The sequence below is a fragment of the Strix uralensis genome, chromosome 3 (genome assembly GCF_047716275.1).
Source record: "Strix uralensis isolate ZFMK-TIS-50842 chromosome 3, bStrUra1, whole genome shotgun sequence".
In the NCBI taxonomy this organism is placed as follows: domain Eukaryota; kingdom Metazoa; phylum Chordata; class Aves; order Strigiformes; family Strigidae; genus Strix; species Strix uralensis.
This window is the reverse complement of record NC_133974.1, coordinates 80,127,777-80,152,399: the sequence shown is the minus strand read 5'-3', so window position 1 is coordinate 80,152,399 and position 24,623 is coordinate 80,127,777. Positions and strand designations below refer to the sequence as shown.

The 24,623-nt window shown below is 44.9% G+C and overlaps 1 protein-coding gene across 1 annotated transcript; it reads left to right on the top strand.

Moving 5' to 3' along the window:
* Positions 1 to 1,060: 1,060 nt before the first annotated feature.
* On the top strand, positions 1,061 to 19,634 carry UNC93A (unc-93 homolog A). The gene is made up of 8 exons (XM_074864806.1): positions 1,061 to 1,147; positions 3,561 to 3,742; positions 4,540 to 4,769; positions 7,580 to 7,705; positions 10,609 to 10,826; positions 11,968 to 12,103; positions 13,713 to 13,844; positions 19,369 to 19,634. The coding sequence occupies exons 1-8, from the start codon at positions 1,061 to 1,063 to the stop codon at positions 19,632 to 19,634; spliced, it is 1,377 nt and encodes a 458-aa protein (XP_074720907.1).
* The last annotated feature ends 4,989 nt before the right edge of the window (positions 19,635 to 24,623 follow it).

Genomic DNA, 24,623 nt, shown 5'->3' with positions numbered 1-24,623 from the left:
TTGTTCCCGAGTTCAAATCCCTCCTCTGCTACAGCTGCAGGAAGGGTCTGTTTGCCCTGCCAAGTTTGGGGGCAGAGAGGGCACAAGCTTTGTGTGCTCAGAAGGGGAATGTTCAAAAGCTCAGGCAGGACTTGCAGGACGGCCATTGTATCACAAATAGAGACACTGCAACTTCACAAGGGCAGGCTCTGGAAAGAGGGGAAAGCAGAGGCAAACATGACACGGTTGGCTGTCTAGGGGGAAACTTTTCACTCCTTGAGCCAGGCAGCACTGGCAAGGCAAAACACACCCCACAAAGGCTGTGTCCTTCCGGGGCCGGAGGAGGGGAGGGGAAGTTGCTTTTTCATTTATCTGCTGAATCCATGCTTCTTCTTGGCTTCTGACTTGATGGGAAAGATGGGGGAAAATGATTGTCGTGAGTATGACTCGGTAAATTTGAAACACCAAAGCCACGGGGTTCACCACGGACGAAGACTCTCCCGCTTGCCAAGCAGCCAGCAACCTTGGTTTGCTACGCTACAGGGCTATAGAGCTGGTGTATGCAGGCAACCCTGTAACACAATCTCATTTCCTAGTACGCTTCTGTAACCTTAGTTGAGCATTAGGCCTAATATAGATTTCAGTACAATCTTTTAATCTTCACCCTTTATGGATTAGTGTGTCTTTATGCCAGACAGTCATTTCACTGCTTGCAATTCTTTTCATCTGTGCTTGTGATAGGAGAGAGCCATATAACGTACGACGGCAATACTGAAATCGGTCCAAGTGTTGCAAGTGACTTATATACCTTCTAATAAAACCTGATAGATGTCCCTTGGGAGCGCTCGTTATTGCCTCAGTCACAACAGGTAAATGAGTAACAACTCCGCAAGGAGTTTTCGGTAAAAGTAAAGTTCACTGGCCAATGCTCAAATAATTAACAACTCTTCTCTCTGCAAATACAGTGAGAAGTGACTTTTTCCAACAAAACATAAGCTGTTTTTCTCCAACTCAAAGCATCCCCTGCAACAATTGGGCCAGCTCTGCCCACCAGCAGACTTTTTGTCTTGTATGAACCAACATGGACAGGAATCTTAAGAATGTTTTGGTCATTTCTTTTGGATTTTTACTTCTCTTCACTGCTTATGGAGGACTACAGAGTCTACAGGTAAGTGGAGCATCTCCCACTTGTTGGCAGGACAGTTGGCCTGGAAGGGCATCAGGCCAGTGTGAAACCCATCAGTCTTTCCATGGTTTCTGTGATGACGGCATGCACAATACATTTTATGAGGTGGGCTAGGACATCAACATGGTGCAGGTTAGTATTCCTCACCCAGATCCATAGCATTTACCTCATATTTTATTCTAGTACTTCTCAAAGAGTTTGAATACTTGTGTCACACTACTTCTTTAGGTCCACAAAAGCGGTTGGAATGAAAACTAAATTTCTCTGAGGTTTTCCTCAGAAGATATGGCAAAATGGAAAACAAATTCCATTTCTGGAAAGGGTTTGTTCTGAATATTTCTGAATTGCTATCATTTTATTAGTAGTAGTATACAGCAGTAGAGAATAATAAAAATGTATGCCCAATCCATTAAAAAATTTAAGTATAAAATAATACAGCAATTCCTGGCATCGTGACATGGCATAATAATAAAAAATATAATTTTAAATCCAAGTCATCTGTGGCTTGCATTGGAATTAACATCTTAAAACACAGTAGCAGAAATGGGTTTCTAGAACGACTCGAACATGCAGGATACCATCAGAGCTCACTCATTTAGCATAGCCAAAATAAAAGACTGAGCGTTACTGTTGCTGTCTGTGAATACTTCAGAGTAGATAAACACAAGGAGGAACTTCTCAGACTAGAAGACTCTGCTGGTCTAACGACAAATAAATGCATATAAGCCATCCATGGGCAACTTGAGGCAGGATATTGAAAGATGACCCTGATCAATTGGGTCAGACTTTCCCACTGGTGTGAGAATCTGGATGCTTTAAAGGTGGAGCTTGATACATAAGGCGAGGCACTTGTTTGCAATAACAAGGGGTTGACCTCATTTCAGGAAGAGGTCCCTGATAGCTCTGTACATCCTTCTCTTCTCCTCTCCTTGAGCAGTTTCTATTCGTTGACACTCAAATTCACAGCTCAGGGAAGTTCTGCAAAAACAGTCCCAAAAATGGACGGAGATGTTATGAGCTGGGCAGACTAACGAGGCAGGGGGAGATAAACCCAAGAAGCCGCAAGACAGCCCCACCATCTGAAACGGTGCACGCTCAGGTTAAGTGCTGGAACATAAAGCCTCCCTTAATGCTGCAGGAGGCAGTGGTGCCTTCTCGTGCTCACGATGCAGCCCTCTTCTCTCTGCATTTTGTCTTGGTGGTTAAAGAGGACTTGCTGAGATGCAATCAAAAGAAATTATTTTATTGTATTGTAGCCTGCAGGAGAAGCATTAACAATTTTCAACATTTATTTCAACATTCCCCTCCCCCCCGAGAAAAACAGAAAACCCTAACCAGTAAGGATTAAGCTAATGATATGATTTTGGAGGCCTGTCATCTAATTCTTGGAAGCTGTAGCTGACAAAACCAGGCGTGTGGTGTTTCAGAAACAAGGCCTCTGTGATCAGGAAGTCTCCTTGCCGGTTTGCAGAACAAACATTCCAATTCTCAAATACGGTGACGCTGCTCGACAGAGAACCTCCTCACCTGCAGTCCTGCTGCCTGCTTCTCCCCAGTGGTGCTGCGCGGCTGCCACCACGGTCCTGTCCTGCGCGGCCAGACCACGCAGCCACCGCAGCGCTTGGAAGTGCTCGGTGCAGCTACCAGCAGCCGCGCTCTCCTCCAGCGCTCTCCAGTGCTACTCCCCCAGCATCCATCCCCCCTTCCAAAATCGTACTGGATCGCATCAGCTTTTCATGAAAACAAACAGGAAAATGTCGATAAGTAGCATCTTGATCTTCTCATTGCAACTTTCACAGTATCAAGACAAGGGGAGAACTACTTTGAGCATAAAAATATAAAACCTGGTTAGATCAGTAAAATGTTATTCCTCCCTTGTGAAAATGTGGGTGAATCAATTACTTCCAACTACAAAGGGCTGCTGTGAGCCTATTAGGATATTTGGACCTTGGCCTCTGAAGAATTTAGAAATTGGAAAAACCCTGTTGTTTAAAGCAAAGGAGCTTCCACTGTTGCTAAGACAGCCCTTGCAAGGCAGACCTGAGGATATTCCTGCCTGAGACAAAAAGTGAAGGCCAAGAAAAGAGGTTATCCTTCATTCAGCTTGTTTTCAGAGAGAAACTCACATGAGTTACATTAAATAATCTAAAGCCTGACTTACCAAGGCTTTGGGCCTGAGCAGTCCTCACCCAGTTCTGTATCACATTTTCATAAATGGGCTGTCACTGTGAGCAAAACCAGAAATCCATAATCAGGCTGCTCTGGGGAAAAGAGACAGTAATACCCAGCCCCAGCTTCTGTGTCCCTCTCTTCCTGCCTGAAGTCACTCCCTGTACACCACAGTAACATGTGCCTGTGATAAAATTTCTCTCAGCCGCTGTTTCTGTCCGTGCAGAGCAGTCTCCACTCAGAAGGCGGCCTGGGCGTTGCTTCCCTCAGCGTTCTCTATGCTGCGCTCATCTTATCGTCCATGTTCCTCCCTCCAATCCTCATCAAGAAGCTGGGCTGCAAGTGGACCATCGCAGGCTCTATGTGCTGCTACGTTGCGTTCTCCTTAGGGAACTTCTACGCTAGCTGGTACAATTTAAATATTTTAACCCTGTCTATTGAGTTTCAAAAAAAATCAGTAAGGGCAAAGGAGTTTCTTCTTTTTCTTCTCAATTCCTGCTCTACCTCTGTGCTGTGGATTTGGAAGTTGAATGCCAAAGGTGGTACTGCAAGAAACAGAGACAAATTAATGCAGTAGCAGGTGAAGGAGAGAGGTGCGAATGTGCAAAAAGCCAGAATGAACGCATCCATCCGCCCACCTGAAGCTGCTTCTCTAACTCATGTGTATAGCAGAGATTTCCATTCCAAAAAAACCCAACCTAAAACCACAGAAGTTTCATGTAAAATCCAAATGACTTTTAGAACTGTTTTTGGACAGACTGAGGGGGAGGCTGCCTTCCAGCCAGTGGCTCTGGGAGCAGAGGACCGCAGGAAGAGGCCATCTCCTGCCTTGCCCTGTCAGAGGTGGATGAACAACTTCTGCTCTCCAGTGACAGGAGACGCACCTCTGCGGAGGAAAGTTGTTGTGATCCATCTTCTGAAGGGCAGGTGCGATTTAATTCTCAGTTACAAGAGGATAAGGCACATGAGCACAGGCCTAGCCAGCCTAGCCTAGGCCTAGCTCCCGGACAAAGCTGGGAATGCTTGCACATCCTAAACTTCATAAGACTGGCCCTTTCTTGGTTCCATGTAAGAGATGTATTGAATCACACAAGGGGTAGATCTATTTCTTTGATGTCTATTTTTGCCTCTGGATCTTTGGGCAAATGGTTATTATTATGATGCTAGTGGATAATAACGATGCTAAATAAAGTGTTATTTCGCAGGTACACACTAATCCCTACCTCTGTGATCCTGGGCTTGGGAGGAGCACCGCTCTGGTCTGCCAAATGCACTTACCTCACCATTGCTGGCAATTCCTACGCTGAGAAAGCAGGCAAAAATGGGAAAGACATTATCAACCAATACTTTGGGGTCTTCTTTCTGATATTTCAGTCCTCTGGCATCTGGGGAAATCTCATCTCATCCTTGATATTCAGCCAAGCTTCCATCAAAGGTAAAATATATCTTGAAATCTTGGTGCTTCTTTCTATAATCATCAGCTAGTTCTAGATAGTTAAAAGGTAGATTTCGGGAGCTGAGCTGGTGACCCTCAATTGCCTTCGCAGTCAGTTGAAACAGGCACTTCAGATGCGAGTTAGCTCATCTGAAGGTAGATGTCTGAAACAGATGGGCTAAATTGCTCTCTGGAAGAGTCTATTTTCTATCAACTCTTCATCAGCCATAAAGAGAGTTCAGACAGCTAGCGCAGAAATAGATGTCTATTGAATTCCTTTTGAATTCCACCCGTGTGTTGTAAAGCACAGATAGGCTGCTGGCAGTGACAGTCTTTCACATCTGACTTCTATTTAAAGTGGATTGAAACAAAAGGCAAAACACTGGAGCAGCCTTTTTGCAAAACTTGTAGTATTGGATTAATTTGCTGTTAAACATTCAAGGTTAGTCAAGCTGATGCTGGTGCTTGCTGAAAATGAGTGCTTTACAGAATTGCCAAGAAGAAATAGAAGTAGCTGTTGGCAGGAGACTGCGTGCCAGGGCTCCTCTGCTGTATTTCAGGCTCAGACAGCAGATGCCGATATAGCTTGAAGAAATCGCTCAACAGCACTGCCCTCATTTCCCACGCCTGTAATTGGTGTAAGCTTTAAAAGGGCAGTTGTGAAGATAAATTAATAATACTTGGGCACCACCTTAGAGATTCAAAGACCTACCGTGTATTATCATTGCAGTCTCCCGTGCATTCCCTGTCCTGTCAAAGTCCAAACACGAGGGACATGGAAAGAGATTCCCCTATACACTGCTACTATGAATAGCCAGAAGCTACCTCTCTTCCCCGACCCAGTTAAGCGGTATGTCCTCTGGAGGGTATTCAAATAGGCATTAGGTTAAAACTAAAGGTCGGGGAGCTGGCGTCAGGTTTTACTCTTTGAACCCTCGGGTTTATGTCAAAGTAGCTGTCACAAGGTGTGATACTTCTGGAGAAGCAAGCTTCCTTTAAACCCAAGCCACTATAGTTGAAACACCACCAAAGCAGAGTGCTAAAGGGCTGTATCAAGTGCAACAGAGCCCCGCTGACCTGACCACTGAGCCACACGATGTCTCGAGAGGGACCGTCCGTTCTGAATTCTTTTGCAGGGCAGAGGCTGTAGTGCTCTCAAAGCCAAAGGCCTTGTGTATCTTCACAACAGTGATGGGCAGGCATACCATAAGCTTCCCAACTGTGCCTTCTCAGTGAGACTCAGCTTTCACCTAGAGGGAGCTTCTTGGGGGGCGAGGGGGTGAGGCTCTCCAGTCATTCGCTTTTTTTCCTCTCCTCTGACAGTGCAGGAAAGGTATCCACCCATGTTGTCTTACACTTAAAACGTAGCAGTGACTGACTGAGCAGTCAGAAAGATATGGTATGTATCTGCAGAATCAAAATGCATCAAATTCAGACATGTACGTGCACTTGACCTCTTGCCTGCAACACTGCATCTAGACACAGCAAGGCAAGCTACACCATGAGGTACAACGGAAGACAGTAATCAGTGTAAATTACAAGAGTCATCCTTTCTCGCTCATCAATATTGCAGCCTTATTTCCAGAGGAACAGAGCAAACCCTGCCTTGCAGCTTCCATATCACTAATTGCATGTGCATCTTCATCTTCAGGTGATGCATGAACAGATAAAAAACTTGTTTTATGTATTGCCATGCTTTACCAGTGTGACTCACCTTTTGCATATGGTAATTTTGCCGAGGGTCTGTTTGTTCAAAACTGTGTAGCCGTAGCCATTGGCTATAATAAGGTAATGACTTATGTTGCAAAGTTTTATCTGATGTTGAACCTGAAGTTGTTTATGAAGCTAGTTAAACAGCTTTGATTGGAAGCAATGGAGCAAAACACACTAAAAGTAGTGACACAACAACCCTAATTGAAAAATTGCAGATCAGGTCCTGTTTAAGGCGTCAGCCAAGGTACACTGTATTGCCCTTTATTATGCTTGGAGCAGGGACAAATTCTGCAGTGAAAGCACTGAAATAATTGTGCGGGGTTTTGATCATCCTTCCACTCTACACAGCTTACTCAGGCTCACACTTCAGGTTAGTACTCTTTACAGAAAGGGTACTGGAGGAAGTGGGCACGGTGTCGTGGTGACACGCAGGGTGTGTGAGTACACGTGTGTGCGTGGCATTGACACATGCCCAGCACAACACTGATGGGATTGAACAAAGCAGAGGTCTTACTGCAAAACCTGCCAAACTGTTCTAGTTTCAAGTGTCTTCTCAAAGAGTAATAAAGCCAGTAATAAAGTAGTAAAGCCAGGAAAAGCTGATTTCTTGGAAGACTGCATTAGTGAGTAATCGTAATTTGAATTTATAAAACAAAAAGATGTCTCGAGGCGGTTTCCGTTCCTGTAACGTATAAAGAAATTATCTGGAGAGGGATAACGTGCTCTGGCTGTAAGAACTGAGGTCCATCAGTTCAGTGGAGGTGTAAACTGAGGGGCCTGTCTTGCGGGGTGTTACGGTTAAGAGGTACAGATACACCCTGGAGCTTTACATACTGAAATTGAGCTTGGCTTCAGATCTCAGCCTCTGGCTCTAGTCCACGTCTCCAGGTAACCATCCGTTTAGTGTCCTGTCTTGAGCAACTGCATCTCTTAAGCCAAATTTTTGTGTGTTAAAATGGGATCCTGAAGTTGAGCATCTCTAATCGGGAAGGATTTCAAACCAGGACCAATCACCGAGTGCTGGATTCCTTTCTCCTTATCTGCTTTCGTATAGCGTGCACTCATCTGATCTCTTCCTTTGGTTCTTACTGAATTAGTGGAAATCTCAGAAGAAAACCTGGCATGCTGCGGAGCGTATGACTGCATCACTCATACCACTAACACCACTGGGTCAGCAGAACTCTCCAACTCCTTAATCTACACTCTGCTAGGGATCTACACTGGTAAGTAATCACACAAGCTTCAATGAGTATCACGGATGGGGAACATACTACTCGTGAAAGCTAGTGTGACTTTGCAGACTAAGTTTCCAACTTCCTCCTTCAATCCAATCTGCTAAAAGGAAATAAGATATGTGAGAGCTGTAAACAGCTCCTTCCTAAGGAGTTTCAAATGCTTTGTGCCTGTGCTGTGTCATTCCTGTCTGCGGGAGCAAGACATTCTTTACATTTTTCACCTGGAATAAAGCTGAAGTCCAGTATGGTGACGACACCACGATTTCACCCAAAGTCAGTGTTGCTCTACAGACCAGAATCCAAAGGATGCCCAGATTGCAATTAGAGGCTTACAGCACTTTACCCAGTTATGCACGAGAGAGAGGGTTTTAAATTCACTACCTTCAGGATCAGCAATAGCAAACTAGTTATTGATGGCCTTGGGCAGATTTATATATGCATGCAGAGGTCCCAGATGCTACGAGCAGCCCAGCCAGTGGTACTTGAACTCACCAACTTCTAGTCATCTGGGGATGCCTACCAGAACTGCCTGGTGTCCTACCACGTGTAAAACAGTCCTAGCACAAGAACTGCATGTGATTAGAGGTGGACCTGAACCACAGCTCCCAGAACATGCAGTCATTTGGGGGCAGGTTTTTGGCTCCATCCTGATCTCAAAAGCTGAGATTTTACAACTTCAACTCTCAGTCGTGACGCTTGAATTATAATACCTTAGTGCGAAAGGCAAAGATAAAGAGAAGCACTTAGCATGTTGGCACGTCTCCCATTTAGTAACTACAGCTGCTATAGACCTTCCTTGCATAAGGCTTAGAAAGGAACCAAAGACGGGGAAGGCTGATGCCATCAAAATTCGGAAAGACAAAAATAGATGTGCAAAGATTCATTCAGCGAGGAAAGTTCAAAAAGTATCCGTCTCAAAACAAGTTATTCTCTGCATAAAGGGGAAATATCTGGCAAGGCAATGTGTCACCTAAGCTCTGTTAAAATATCTTTGCCGTCTCTGCACACAGATGTACTCTCTATGCTGAGACAGATGCACGGAATTTGCCATACGCTCACAGAGAGCGTATGTGATCTGGTCAGAGCCAGCCCTCACCGGACAAGGGCATTGCAGCAGACTTCCTCCTTCCCCAGCCCCGTTCCTAACTGGTGACAAAATGCAGAGAATAGCCCCCCACTTCCCTTCCAGAGTGTGCTGGAGCTGATGCCTTTCTGCTAAAGGCAGGTTTGGCTCACAAGTTCAAATTTAAATTTGATGACTAACATATACAGCACTCCCTTAGGCTTTGCTCATGCAAAATGAATGCAACCCTGCTGTCTACTGACCCTGCGTCAGCAGGGTTTCATTTTTCTTTTAAGCTCTTAATAAAAAGATATGTCTTTTCCTACCTCGAGGGAAACCAAATAGCTAAATATCTCATTCACAGACATTTTTTACATGTCTCCTCTATTTGGTTGCTGAATACATGTTTTGCCCAGCTTGGGTAGAGACAATAGCGGATAAGTCTTATGTTCTTCAGTTCTGTCGAGGACTGTGGATGTTTCTATTTATGTTTGTACAAACCACTACTAAGCCATGCAGTTGCTTATCTCCTAAAACTCCTCTTGATTCCTTTGATGTATTTGTTAGAATATTTGTCTTGTAAATATGGACGTCTTGCTCTCGCCCATGTAAGTCCTGCAATCAGCCCATAAGCACTAACAAACACCCTGGCAGAACCGACAATGACTTACGTCACAAAGGGTTTACAACTCAGCCGTGGGGGAGAACCAGGACACTGCAGAATACAATTTCCTTCTAGGAGACGTGGATGAGAAATAACAAGCAATAAAAAACTGAGGCAATTTGCTGTAAATCCGCTAATGTATTTGGACATTAAAAGTTCACAGAAAAGAGCATGCCCATACACGGTAACATAGGAGCACATTAAACAGGCAATGGGGATGGGAAGAGGTGCCTGGTTCTCCTCTTACTCTGAACTCCACTTGTTTCCATGGATGGAATTCTAGCCAGCCTAAGTAAGAGAGGAAACATAATCATGCCTTGCATCTGTAACGAAGCAATCAGTTGTGAATCTGTGGCTGCTCCGTGTATATTATGAGACACAGTTATCTTCTCCATAACCTGAAAAAAATCCTATTGATTCACTCCACAAGCAACAAAGCTAGACCGATGTGTACATGATCATTTTCTGACTACCTACTCCACATATTATTTCGTATGCTGCTTCTGCTAGGAAATTACAGCTTCAAAGCTGTAACCTGCATCTTTTTCAAGTCACCCACAGTTGCTCACCATCATCTTTGAAATAGCACCTATTCTGTACTCAAAGCATGGCTCTGAGGTGACAAAAAAAAACCCCACAAAGACAAGAAAGTGACATATCCTGGGATCCAGGACAGCAGTTCTACTTCTAGCCCTTTATTTTTCTTTCCATGTATTTGAAGGAAGATCCTCCCCCCAGTCATGAAAACCTTGGCACTGGAAGCGAATATTCCTCTCTCGTGTTGATTTAAAGCCCTTTGATAGCTCCCGAGGGAGCTGTTTCTGGCTGGCTCCCAAACCCCGCGACCCCTGGCTTGCCCTGGAAGGGTGAGCGCTCACCCTCTGCGGCCACGCAGCCGGCCTGGCAACCGTCGCAATAGGCCAGTCGCAGCTAAACTGAGGGGATTTGCGAGCTGCGCAGCTCTATGGAGAAGATGTGAAAGTAGATCAGGCCTTCTTGTTTATACAGAAATGGCCTTTACACTGAAGCGGAATCGGAGGCAGCGGCCAAAACGTCCCACAGAGCACTAAGCCCTAAGTCAGAACAATAACAGCAGCAGGCAACTTCCCATCATTCTTCCAGCATTCCTCAGTTTTTCATGAACTTTTTGTTCTGTTTTTGCAGCTAGTGGTGTGCTAGCGGTGTTGCTGATCGTTGTATTTCTGGACCAGATCACATCTGACCAAGCAGAGACTGAGAAAGAGGCACTAGAGACACCATCCTTTTGGTCTACGTTCCTAGCAACTTTGCAGCATCTTAAAGATAAAAGGCAGTGTCTTCTAATCCCTCTGACAATGTACAGTGGATTTGAACAGGGATTTCTTTCTGGTGACTACACAAAGGTGTGGGTGACAATGAAAATCTATTTCTGTCTGATTGGTTTGTGTGCCTTTGTGTCTTACTATTGCATCTGATCTGTAGTTACTTGTTAAATCAAGATGATTTCAACGGTGATTTGTGGTTTGCTAAATTACTGCTTACTTCGACTTGAATGAACTCTGAGTGACATCTTCAATCGGGAGAGGCCAGCAGTAAATGTGTCCCTTGGAAGAGCCTCAAAAAGAACGCGGTAGGGAGCTTAACTCACCAGCGGAGGCCACAGCAGAGAGCTACAGGTTCAAACTCTTCAGCTTGTTGTAAATAACAAACTGGGAGAAAAGCCAGAAGTCTGCAAAGCTTTTCTATCTTCCTTCCTTCTGGTTTCCCTAGAGCTCGTATAAGTGCAAGTCAGCACACATACCACGTATTTTATTTTGACAACCTTTATGGTAAGAGGGCAAATCCTCAGCGTGGCTGGCTGAAAGCCCTCACCAGTCACTAGTGCAACAGGTCCAAACCCTGATGGACTGAAGTGATCAAAACCACCTCTGCTCCTCCAGTTCCTCTACAAACCCAGACACACAGCTGGTGTGTTCTCCAGACATTCAGTGAGAAAGCCTCCAGAGAAAGGGGGCAATCTTCCCGAGGTGCTTATTTGACACTTAAGCCTTCAGACCTTGCATATAAGCAGAGGGTGGAGTGCGCTTGCTCCTGTGCTGGAATGGATCAAAAGGGGCACTCCATGGCCACCTCCATTGGCTGTATGCTCTTACAGGTGAGGTCCTCTCCATCTCTTGGGAGCTGCTCTCTAATGACCATAATGCTGACTGTCAATTTTCATCTCTTGCTCTATGAAGGGAAGGGTAGAAAATTCCTCGTGCCACTTCCACCAGTTTTGTTTGCAAAGCAAGCAGTGCTGTGATTTTGTCTGCTTGTTACTGCTCTGTTTGCATGACATCAGTCTGATTGGGAACTGGGTTAGGACTATTGCTGCTGAAGACCAACTATGTCAATACACCAGGGACTTGTCAGCAAACTCTCTAGCTGTGCTCCTTTGATCTCGTCCATGCTGGATATTTACCAAACACTCAGGCTAAGACCCTTGAACCTGAGCTGCATATTTTCACTGAAGAAAATGTGGCACCGCTGTCTCTTCTCTTCCAGACGTATGTGACCTGTGCCCTGGGGATACATTATGTTGGTTATGTGATGATCTGCTTTTCAGCTGTAAATTCCCTCTGCTCTCTGCTCTTTGGAAAGATCTCTCAGTTCACGGGAAGAAAACTTCTATTTGCATTAGGTATGTAGAGGTCACTTGAAGGACTGATCACCTCGCGTAATATATCAAATCCAGTGCTCCCCCCTTTGCATGCACTAGAAAGGGAGAGCTCACTGTCAGCTGTCAACTAAAACCACAGTCACTCTGGAGGCAAACTTCATTCCTGAGAAAAGAAGCAGCACAGTTAACCACTGTATTGAGGTCGTTGCCTTGCATCACTCTGCTGGTGGTGTAGTTCACCCTGCTTTTCAGGGCACTATCTACTCAGACAGCGCCCTACAGCTTTGATGCTTTATAGCTCTGATGCAACCAGTGATAAATGATCTTACAATACAGATGTTGGGGCCTACACTATACCTGAGAAGGATTTCTCCACTGAGGTGAAACCTCCTCACCTTTATGGAGCGAAAGCAGCTGAGAACCTCATGAGATCCACTGCTAATTTGAGTCTCAGGGGGTGGTGAACTTGGAAATTTCAGCAAGCAATCTGGGAATTTTAGGAAGATTTCTGCAGATTGGCCTGGTGTCCTTTTCACCTCTTGTTCTATAGGGAGAAAAATGAAAGCAAGTCATCTGCCAGTGTGTCAGGCTAGAGTAACTTGAGGGCTTATGCATGGGACAGTAATTTCCAGTTTGCAGAAGAAGGAGAAGAGACTCGTATATTTAAGAACATCTCCCTCTCCAGAGAACACCATTCCAATGAGTAACAACAGAGTAACGGAGGCAGAAAAATACCAAGAAGTGTTTCATTTGTGTCCCTGTATCCACTAAGCCTACCAAAGTGTACTGATACCTTACTTCCACTACACAGTAACCTGTAGCTTTAGAAACATCATTGACTGAGTTGTCAGCCTATGACAAATTCTAGACATTTCCTCCGCAGGAAATTTTAAACCTGGACAAGGAAGAAGACGTTCAGAGTCCTTTATGCCACAGTCACTAGTTCAGAGATTCTTCCGTATGTGTCTGTCCTAGGTGTATGTCTCACTCTGTGAAACTCATTTTAGATTAAAAAAGACCAAAACACATAATAAGAATGATAATAATACAAGAACTATAGTGTTAGGTATGCAAGACCTCTGAACCTCTCAGTTCTGTTTAACAGTCTTTATACTCAGCCTGTGAAGGTGCGCCAGGGGGGGGAGGAGTCAGAGACTCATGGACAAACCGCTTTCAAAAGGAAAGACAAAAAGTCACCAGACCCTTTAGTTATCCTTAGCTGTCTCCTCTGTCCTGGAAAGGAAACCCGTGCTTAAGGGTGAGGTAAGGAGAGCAGGAGGGCGCTTCCTCCCCCTTTCCACATGCTTCACACGGTGACTGCAGGTCTTCCGGCAGCCCCTTCTCCTACTCAGTGGCAGTTCTTGTCCTTTGGGCTAACAGCCATATCGGCACTGAGGACCTCTTGGCTCACGACACTGCTCAGAACTGTTAATTGAAGACTGTCAAAAGGACTGCATTGTCTTGTGTTTCCTGAGATACCAACTCAGTCAGTGCACATATCAGGGAACTAGTAAGATTTTCGGATTGCCTTGTGCTCTAGTTGGGGGAAGAACCTGAACACGTTACCTACCACTGTCTGTCCTGTTTGTAACCGCATCTGTATTTCCCTTCTTTCTCTCTAAACCAACAGCCACAGTTACAAACACCGCCTGTATAATAGCACTACTGCTCTGGAGACCTCATCCTAAGCAGCTTGCTGTGTTTTTCGTATTCCCTGCTCTTTGGGGCCTATCTGATGCCATTTGGCAGACACAAGTTAATGGTAAGTCCTGGTGACAATGAAATGTATTCTCTTGAGATATAAATCTGCAAGTTTGTATTTATAAAACAACATGTGCCTAAAAATGATAACGGCTTTAAGACAGCGTCCAAAAGAAATCCATTAGCTCATTGAAAAGTGGAAGAAATAAGAACAAGTTGGGAGTAGGAAAGTAAAATATTCATTAAACAATTTTTTCCAAGATGAAGAGAGAAGGACACTTCAGAAGGTGGTAGCAGCTATTCAGAGTAAACATTCTGGAGGAGTATAAGTGTTTCAAAGAAAATTAGAAAACTAAGAAGAAGGATACATTTAGCCTGTCATTTGCAATAAAGGACAGCACTCTGGATAAAAAATCAACTCAAAGCTCAGCAACAAAAGAAGCAGCAAATTGGCTGTTGGGAGTTATTAGAAACAAATTGAAGGAGAAAACCACAGAGAGCAACGTTATACAACCAAGTGAATCCATGCAGTTCTGATTTGCCCCTTTTCAAAAATCACAATCCAATGTGATAAGGCATAAGAAAGCAATAAAAAGGAGCTGAGTCATGGGAGACTTCCACTTGAAGGAAGACTAACAAACTAGGCCACTTTAGCCTGGACGAGTGATAAGTAAGGAAAGCAATCAGTAAGATCATTAATAGTATGGAGAAGGTGATTAGAAGTTCACTATTTCTCCTAATAACAGAACTAGTGACACCAAATAAAAGTTATCAGGCAGCTGGCTTTACAGAAATCAAAAGGAATGCTTTTTTCACACAATGCATAATCAAAGTACAGAATTCACAGCCAAAAATGTAACTGTTTTTAAGCTGGAACTACAACCCTTCAGGGGAAGATGTTCTTGGCGGCTCTTAAACTTGGTGGTCCAGAGGAAGCCCCCAACTCAGAAAGGCCCTATGTCTTTGAAGGCCAGAGTCAGGAGGGCACTGGGCGGGAAAGAGCACTGTATACTTGCCTCATTTCTTACACTTATCCTAGGAGTCTGTCACTGGAGGTATACCACTGGACTTCTTATCTGATGCATTACAGTTGTTCTTACAATCTTCTATGTTCCTCTGCTTTGTGATACAGTGCAATTACTGTGTACTGACAGTTCAGATAATGAGCTGATACAAACCGACTTCCGTAAGGGATTATTTAAACTCACCCCTCAATCAAAATGAGAGGAAGTTCTCTTCTAGAGGCGAAAGTCAGGCTCTAAAATGCTGGAGAGGGCAGGAAGGAGCTGTACTCTGTGAGGACTTGAAGTAAAGTCTGTTCATGACTGTCAGTCACACTCTTTTTAAGTCAATGCCATAGCTCCTGTCAGTGAGACAAATAAATGCTCTCCCATCTGCTCCCGTATTTTGCCTCTGATCTCATGAATATTGTTTTCCTCTATCTCAGATTCATATTTGGCAGATGCCATAGGAATAGGCATGTGACAGAACTAGCTCGTCTGGGCCCACATCAGGTTAAGTGTCTGGGCCTCCCTCCTTCAGGTCCCTCTGCTTGCTTCAGTAGCTCAGGTGATTTCACCCACTAGATAAATGATCATCTTCCTCCTAGAGAGCCAAAGGGAAAACACCACAGTCCTTTGCCCGGCACTGACAGTGATCTCCTTTCAAGCACACCTAAAGTCCCGCCTCTACACACAAGGAAGTGACCGGCCAGATTTCTGCTCTCTTCCTCCAGCAGCTCCAGCTCATATCCCTTAGAGGAGAGCTAATACACACATCAAGGGACACCCTCTCATCCTCTCTCATACCAACCCTTGTGCCTGTGATACAGTTTTAAATCAGGGCTCTCATTATTCACGTTCACGGAAGGACACCACCAGTGAGGATTTGCTCTCTCTGAAGCAAAGCTGTTCCTTCATTGCCTGCTTCTTCAGCCACAGTCTTCCTAATTGTTCATCAGGCTTCTTCCCAACACTCTTGAGAGCCATATCTTAGTCTTCCACTGGCATGAGGGACCTGCCCTTTATCCTGCTTCTCTCTTTCCCAGAAAGCCTTGCCCTCAGACACTTGGCTTCTTTCCAAATCACTGAAGGGTTGAAGTTGGAAGGGACCTCTGGAGGTCAGCTGGTCCAACCCCCTCGCTCAAGCAGGGCCACCCAGGCAGAGTCAGCTCCACAGGACCATGTCCAGTCAGCTTCTGAGTAGCTCCAGGGAGGGAGACTCCACACCCCTCCCTGGGCAACCTCTGCCAGTGTTCAGTCACCCTCACCGTGAAAAAGCTTCTCCTGATGTTCAGAGGGAACCTCCTGTGTTTCAGTGTGTGCCCATCGCCTCTTGTCCACTTTTCTTGGACACCACTGAACAGAGCCTAGCTCCATCTGCTTTGCACCCTCTCTTCAGGGATTTACATACATTTGAGAGGTCCTTTGAGAAGGACAGCTCCTCAGTAAGGTCCCTGCATGCCTGACAAAGATGAACCTGATGCCCTCGTTAGGAAAAACGGGGTAAGTCCGGAGGACCTATGTGTCAGAGAAGGTGGCTGGGAAGTGGCTGCAGTTCCCAACCCCCAGATGAGACACAGACGGTGGACAATGCTTCATGCTTACATGATGGCCAGGGAGCTCTGCAGCTATGTGACAAGACTGACCTCTGTTACAGCACTGGAACAGGTCATCTCCATTTCCAGATTCCTGCAGGAGACTTGTGAAAATTTCATGTTTGTGTTAGCTGCGAAAAAAACAAATGTTCCTCATGCTTGCAGAGTATCTTTCTTTGTCTGTACCTTGATCAGCTCTTCCACAGCTCCCAGTTATAAAGTTACACAGAGTTTGCTCTGTCGCATTGTCACACTGAAACATCAAGTGATGACAGGAAACCTTATCAGAAGGGTGCAGTGACTTTGCTCCATAATGCTGCACCCCAGAACAGGATCTTCAGTTTGACATGCCCATTTAAGACTAAATCTCTTCTCCCCTTCATCAGTTTTACGCAGATGCACATCACATGAGAAATTCCCATCTCCAAAGGCTATGAGGTCCGATAAGGCCTCTAAAACAGCATTGGGGACTAAGGTCTGTGGTCCTTCCTTTGGCAAGCTCCATGACTGCTGCTTGGGCCTCAGTAGGTCACCCCCTGAATAAATACAATGGCATTGTGCCACACACTTAAGGCATTCTATGGCAATCGAGGATGGCTCACCTTGGCCTGCTGCGGATAGTTAATCCTGGAGTTCCCCCTAGAGGAGGATGTACAGGCTCACAGTAGATGAGTCACTTCTCACCGTTCCCTAACCTGTTTGTGTACATGTGTGGACACTCTCACTTGTTTCCAAGGAAAGCTGCTCCATTTCACAGTGTGTAGTGCCCTCTCTTATCTAACCTGAAAACAGATGCAGTTATTATCCCTCTGGCAATAACCGCACTGGGGCACAACAATTGTGTAGCACAGAGCTATTGGGTAGACTACAGTAAAATAAAGCTCGTTCCAGGCTGACGTGCATCTTTAGAAAGGCTATGAATCAGACTGGAATGCTTATAAACATGGACGTTTATAAACATTTCCAGCAGTCCTGTTATATGCCTCTCCCTACTAGGACCAGGCAAAGGAGTGGGAAAGTGGGCAGTGGTAAACAGGGAGATAATTAGCAGGGCCTTGCTAAAGCTTCAGCCAGGCAACTTGCGCCACACTGCACTTGACAGTGTTTGTGATGAGGACCAATGTTTAGCTTCGAGGCAAAAACAACACTGTGTTCCAATGTAACTGCTACCTAATACTACATATGCATCCTGGAAAAGAGGACTTTCCTGCCAAGTCAGCCCTTCCGATAGCTCAACATTGGACTAGATCCTCACCCAATTCTCCCATTGCTTTGACTGAAAAAGAAGGCTTCGTGCTTGCAAGGGAAAACAGGTACCAGCTGAAAGCCAGAATCTTTACACACAGAATTGTCATGGCATCAGAAATCTTCCTATATGAAACTCTCCTCGCTAATCCCTTTCCAGAAGATAACACGGGGCAGAGCAGAAAAGTTATATGAACAACTTGCACTTGTTCATTTCTTAGGCAAAACTTGGAGGAATTATGAAATAATTCACACTACACTACACTCAGCCAGTTTAATGAACTAAGTACATCTTGTGAGGCACTTGTCCAGATTTTCCATCGTGTCTAAATTGAAACATTCAGTAAATGTCCTCTTATATTCATCAGGATGCAGTAAGTTTTTACATAAGGATGATGTCTCCCCCTTCTTCACAAAACTCAAGGGTTCGTTGAGCCTACCCAGATTTCCAGAGAACTTTGTACTCCTCTGCACCTTGTGGCTGAATGTGCATATTTCAAAGAGATGCGGTGTCAGACAGGGAAGTGGATGAGAAGTCAAGGTTCCTGATATTCCTCCCCTTCCCTCCCTGCACACCACAGCTGAGTCAGTGGAAATGCCCACTACTTTATCACCACTGATGCCAGCTCAGCACCCAGAGGAAAGCAAGCTCTCTCCCCTTCCCTGTGTGCCGGACTAGTCAGGTTGGGAGGCTGGGAATGCCACCCTCACTCCCAGTTGCGGGCGTGCGGCTGACTGAACTCAGCGGGAGCTTCCCAGTGAACACGGCTGCGTTAGGACAATCACTTTAACTGAGTCTCTAGGTCAAGCAAGTTTTCCAGTTGCTGCCCAGAGGTTCTGTATGCATCAAGGAGATTTGTTCTGCCAACCTATCCAGGAGCTGAAAATTTGAAAACCTGGTTGTCTCAGACAGGCAAATCTTCTCTACACATTAAATCTGACCCCAGTTCTAGTGCTCTCCTCAACTGTTCTGGGTCAGTTTGCTTCTCGTAACTTGGCAACTATGACTAGCACACGCTACCACCATTGGCATCACTGTACGAGCCTCACTTGGGGGGGCTCCCTGAGGCCAAGTTCTGGTGACAACAAGGAACACACATTTTATGTGAACAGTCTCTGCATGTTCTTAGGCCTGTGAAAGAAATGGTTTGAAGAACAGGCAGACAGTGTATGCAGGGTCCATGCAGGTTCCCCCAAAGAGAGGTGAAGGATGGCAGCAGGGAGGTCCCTATGGTTCTTTGATCCTTTCTACCCCATGACGAAAGAGCAACTTGATCCCTAAGGACCATGGTGTCCCTAGACAAAACCACCTGAAGATGTGGTATAACCTTCTCCATAGTTATACGTGGAGACTCTACAGTGTCAATGGCCATTTCTTGCCATCTCCTCTTCCTCCTTACTTACTCACTCGTCAGTGCAAGAACTTTCCTTTTTGTGGCTGATAGTTTGAAAAAATAAACTTCCTGCCATCTCACTTCAACAGAGACCATCCTTTCTTCCTTTCCCCCTCCCATTTTCTTTCCCTTTCTCTCTGATATTCTCTATTTTGCCCTTTTTGTTCTGTTATTTCACTTATAATAATTCACAAGAGCACAAAGTGTTTTAAGACAAAGCTTGTGTTTTCCTTTCTGTGGCATTTACGAGGGAGGGTCTATCTTCCCCATTGGGGTCTATTTATTCCCTTTGCAGAAAATACATGGTTGCAGAATTAACCTTCACAAGCCGTGTCTCTCCTTCCTTCTAGTACTCTATGGCATCTTTTTTGAGAAACACAAGGAGGCTGCCTTTGCAAATTACCGTCTCTGGGAATCACTTGGATTTGTCATCGCCTTTGGTTACAGCACCAAACTGCAAGTCTACATCAAACTGTACATTTTATTGTCTGTGCTTGTGTTGTCTATGGTGATGTATGGAGCAGCTGAATACGTCGAAGCTAAGAGCTCCCTTGGGACACCTACTGCTACAAAGAAGGAAAATATAGAACCGTGTGCCCAGGAAACACGCATGTAATGCAACAGAGTCAGAGCGATGGAGGCAACTCAAACTGGCTGGCTCCTGCAGGCCTGTTTCCAAGGGCGTTCCAACTTGCACTGTCTCCAGAAAGATGGTAAAGGAACAGGTTTCAAGGCCAGTATTATGCAAATGTCTTAGGAGTTAAAATCTCTTTTGACATTTCCTAGAGAAAATGATATGTTATGATCTAGACAAGTGGTTTGTGCAGTGGGTGGGGAACCAGCTGACAGGCTGCACCCAGTGCGTGGTTGTAAATAGTTACTTTTCAGTCTGGCAACCTGTCACAAGTGGCGTCCCTCAGGAATCGATATTGGGCCCAATGATTTTTAATATCTTCGTAAGTGATTTGGATGAGGGGATCAATTGTACCCTGATGAAGTTTGCTGACAATATCAAATTGAATGGGGAAGTGGACACTTTCGAAAGGCCTGGATAGGCTGGAAGTGTGGGATAACAAGAACCTTATGAAGTTCAACAAGGACAAGTGCAAAGTCTTGCACCTGGGAAAACATAATCCAGGAGTACAGCAAAGGGTGGGATCTACCCGGCTGGGGAGCAGCTCTGTGGAAAGGGATCTCTAACCTGGGGGTCCTGGTGGACAACAAGCTCAATATGAGTGAACAGTGTTCTGCTGTGGCATAAAAAGCCAACATGGTGCTGGGTTGCATCAACATGGGCATCACCAGCAGAGATAAAAAAGTCATTATCCCACTGTACTTAGCACTTGTCAGGTCACACCTGTGTTCAGTTTTGGTCCCCACTATACAAAAAAGATGTGGACAGGCTGGAGAGGGTCCAGTGAAGGGCTGTAAATATGATCAAAGGACTGGGAAGCCTGCCATATGAGGAAAGGCTGAGAGAACTGGGTTTGTTCAGCCTTGAGAAAAGAAGGCTCAGGAGAGACCTTATCACCATACTCCAGTATTTAAAAGGTGGCTGCAAAGAAGACGGAGACTCCCTTTTTACAAGGAGTCACGTGGAAAAGACAAGGGGTAATAGGCACAAGTTGCTTCTGTGGAGATTCTGACTGGACACAAGAGGAAAATTTTTCACAATGAGAACAATCAGCCATTGGAATAATCTCCCCAAGGAAGTGGTGGATTCCCCAACACTGGACACTTTCAGCTGGACAGGGTGTCAGGCCATCTTGTCTAGACCGTGGTTTTGCCAAGAAAGGTTGGACCAGATCATCCTTGAGTCCCTTCCATCCTGGTATTGTATGATTGTATGACTCTATGACCTCAGCTTTATAAGGGAAGATTATCTGACTTCACCCTTTCATACAGATGACCAATTAATTGTTTTATCTGTTTTTAATTAATAAAGTCTTAATAAATGTAATCAGGACTCTTAAAGTCCTCACAGTTTTGTATCTGTGGATCAGACCTAGTACCATAGCTTTACAATCAAACCTGAAAAGCCTACATACAAAATCAGAAAATGACAGCAACTGGGGTGGCTCAGCCAGTTGCAGACAACACACATTATTTCATGGAACCACTAATTATAAAGATTTATATTGTCCTTAAAGAGCATTACTTAACACTTGCTGTAAATAACATCGTTATAAACTGGCTATATCTACAGTTCGTATCTGGACACCACATAATCTGCTAGCTGCTGAGTACACCAACTTGTCTGAGGTCATCAGACAACTGTGTTTCTGTCCATGTCATCCCTCTATCCCAGCACTCTTTGCCTTTTGGTTTCCCTGTCTCCAATTTTTCCCTCACCACTTACAGCAGCTTTCTGCCAAAAGAGATGACTTCCACACGACCAAATACTTCAGTCATTCTGAACTTTTCCCACTTCCCCATCCACGGATAGAGCTGTTTTCAAGATAAGCAGCCAGGGCGCATTACTTGGGGAACCCAGCCATGAAAAGGATGCAGACAACAGCACATGTCATAAGAGTGAGAAGGAGAAAAGGAGGATGGGCCTATGCTGTAATATCTCCTTGAGACTTATATGCATCTAGCACTGGCTCAGATGAGGATGTCCCTCAGCTTATTTCAACTTCTGTTTAGTTTTATCCATACCATGTTGTTTTCAGATTTGTATTTTTGTGGTTTTACTGCAGGGAGAAGAGTGCTACAGTGCAATTACTGGGCAGTGTCCCCACATCTTGATGTCAAAGCACTGTACAGATATCCTGATCATTACTGGTAACGATACTATGATCGGATCCTCTGTGTGAGGCAGACAGCATAAAGGAATTGAAGACAAGTGCTGTTCATCTCCAAGACTAGTGCTGCCCCTGGAAATAAACTACATGGCTAGTTAAGTTACTGCATGCCAGGGAGCTAAAATTTGAAACTACTTATTCTCAGCTATTAAACATAAGAGGAGGATGAGGCACTATATAGTGTGACAACATGATAGAAATCAATACCATTTATGTGGAAAAAAAATCCCCAAATTATTAGGGCTTTTAAATAACAGTACCTTTCATGCTACTTTACTATCTCTGTAACATTTCTTGTTCCCAAGAATCGGACTCCCCTCCAGACCTCCCCTGTGTTTACTCATGGCTTCTCAAATGATAAGCTTCTTTTCCAGGTCTCATACAATCAAGTAGAGTTCCTTATGTCCTGCAGAAAAGAAGGTGACAGGCGTGCTCCCTCACAGATCCACCTTTCTCTTGTGCCTTTGCCCTGTCAGCTCAAAGGCATGCTGTTAATCTCTCTGTTGGAAATACACATGGCAAAACTAATGTGGCTGCAGAATCCTGATGGCTTCCCCAGCTGCTCAGAGATTGCAGATGGATTTACTAGGCTGCTAATGATTCTCACCCTGCCCTGCTTCCATCTGATACAGAAACTTAATTTCGTCTTCATAGCAGACAGTGAAATACATCCCCGAATCCTCCTCTGATTCTCTTTTACTCAGCAACGTTCAACAGCAAGTGAAGCAAAGAGGATTTCTGAGATCATCAGTGAAAATCTGATCTGTGTGAATGTAATAATTTATTGTTTATTTGTAACAGCCCAACACAAAAATCAGCATCTCACTACACAAGATGCAACACAACCTCAGAACAAAAAGATGATCCCTCCCTCAGAAGATATATAGCTTTTTCTATTTGTTTCTCTTTTTCCTCTTTTTTCACTTTACTCCTGTACTGGGTCTCGCTGGGATGGAGATAATTTTCTTCATAGCAGCCCATATGGTGCTCTGTTTTGGATTATTGTAACTAAAACAGTGTTGATAACACACCAGTGTTTTGGCTATTGCTTGCACAGCACAGTGCTTGCACAGCATCCAGGTTTTCTCTTTTTCCCACTCTGCTGCCTCAGTGAGTAGGTTGTGGGTGCCCAAGAAATTGAGAGGCGACACAACCAGGACAGTTAAGACAAACTGACCAAAGGGATATCCCATACCACATGATGCCGTACTCAGCAATAAAAGCTAGGGGGAAAGGAGGAGGAAGTGGGGATGTTCCTGGTTATGACGTCTGTCTTCCCAAGCAATTGCTACTCACACTGAGGTCCTGCTTTCCAGGAAGTGGCTGGACACCTGCCTACTGATGGGAAGTAGTGGATGAATTTCTTATTGTGCTTTGCTTGCACACACAGTTTTGCTTCACCTATTAAACTGTCTTTATCTCAACCCAGGAGTTTTATCACTTTTGATCTTCTGATTCTCTCCCCCATCCTGTTGGTGGGGGGAGTTAGTAAGCAATGAGGTGGGTGCTTTGTTGGTGGTCAGGGTCAACCCAGCACACCTCCTTAATTGTTTTGTACTCTGTGTGCCCAGGATTTGTCTGCAGTAAAGTTCAGCAGTGGCATCCCAGCAAATGGCTCCCCACTCCACAGATTTCAGCTGAAACCATGCAGAGCTACCAAGGAGCAAGAAAAAGGTGCTCTGACCTTGGAGAGAACCTCAGTACCTGACAGATGGTCAGGATGGTAGACAGGACCTTGTGGCCTGTGGTTTGGGGAGCTGTTTTCCACTCTTGATTTTGTCACAGAACTTTACTGCAGTCATTTCCCCAGTTTTAAAATAAGGGAGAAAACTCCATTACTTTGGTAATGAAAGCAACAGCTACAGCTATTGATGATGCTGTGAACATGCTTACTCCTGGGACAGGGTGAGGATAAAGGTGATCAACTGTCTTGGACATGATCTAAATGGAAATTGACATTTAGGGCATCATTATGAATGGAAAATACACAGTTATAAAATGTATGTGGTTTTGTTTATGATGAAGGCAACAGGAGTTTTGCTGCATACTATATCAAAAAAACTTCAGGCAGAAGTTCAGCTAGGAACACCTCTTCACTGAAATGCAAGAAACAAAATGATGGTTGAGGTTGCTGTGGCAGGAGGCCTCTGCCCTTTCATGGCCAAGGAAGACTCCACAGACCTGCTTCAGCCTAGCAGGCAGCGAGCAGCATAGGTCTGTCTATACTGAAGATTTGACCACCATCAGGGTGCAGGTAGACTCACCCTTCTTCACTCCGTGTTTCACTACTACACAAGCTCTTATCTCACCCACTGCAACAGTGTTCATTCCGCAATGAAACAATAGCTTTTATCAGTTTGACTCTGACTGTGTGAGGTTAATGAGAGCAGCTGTAGCCATCTCAACGGACACTAGCTTTGGGATTTGAAGTTGTAGCCAGATGAATGGCCCAGTCACATGCCTGAAACCTTCAAGAGGTCTAAACCTGGCAATAGGTAATAAGCCTGGCAATGCTGATCTACCAAATACCCCGTTTTCCCTGGTATCCTCAGTTCCAAACTGTGGTTCCATACAGGTATAGGAGGTAAGTCAGGCCTTCACGCAAGAGAACCATGAGACAATGCAGTTAATGAGGACTCCGAGTGAGGGGCCACCTATGTCAGACAGGAGAAGAAGCCCTGAGGAAGGATGCCTGAGCCATTTCTTCCAGAGACTTCAGGGACTGAGTCTGGGTCACACATCAATCTCTGTTGAAGACCTAGGTGTCGGGAAGCCTGTGGATTGTGGCAATCATCTGCAAT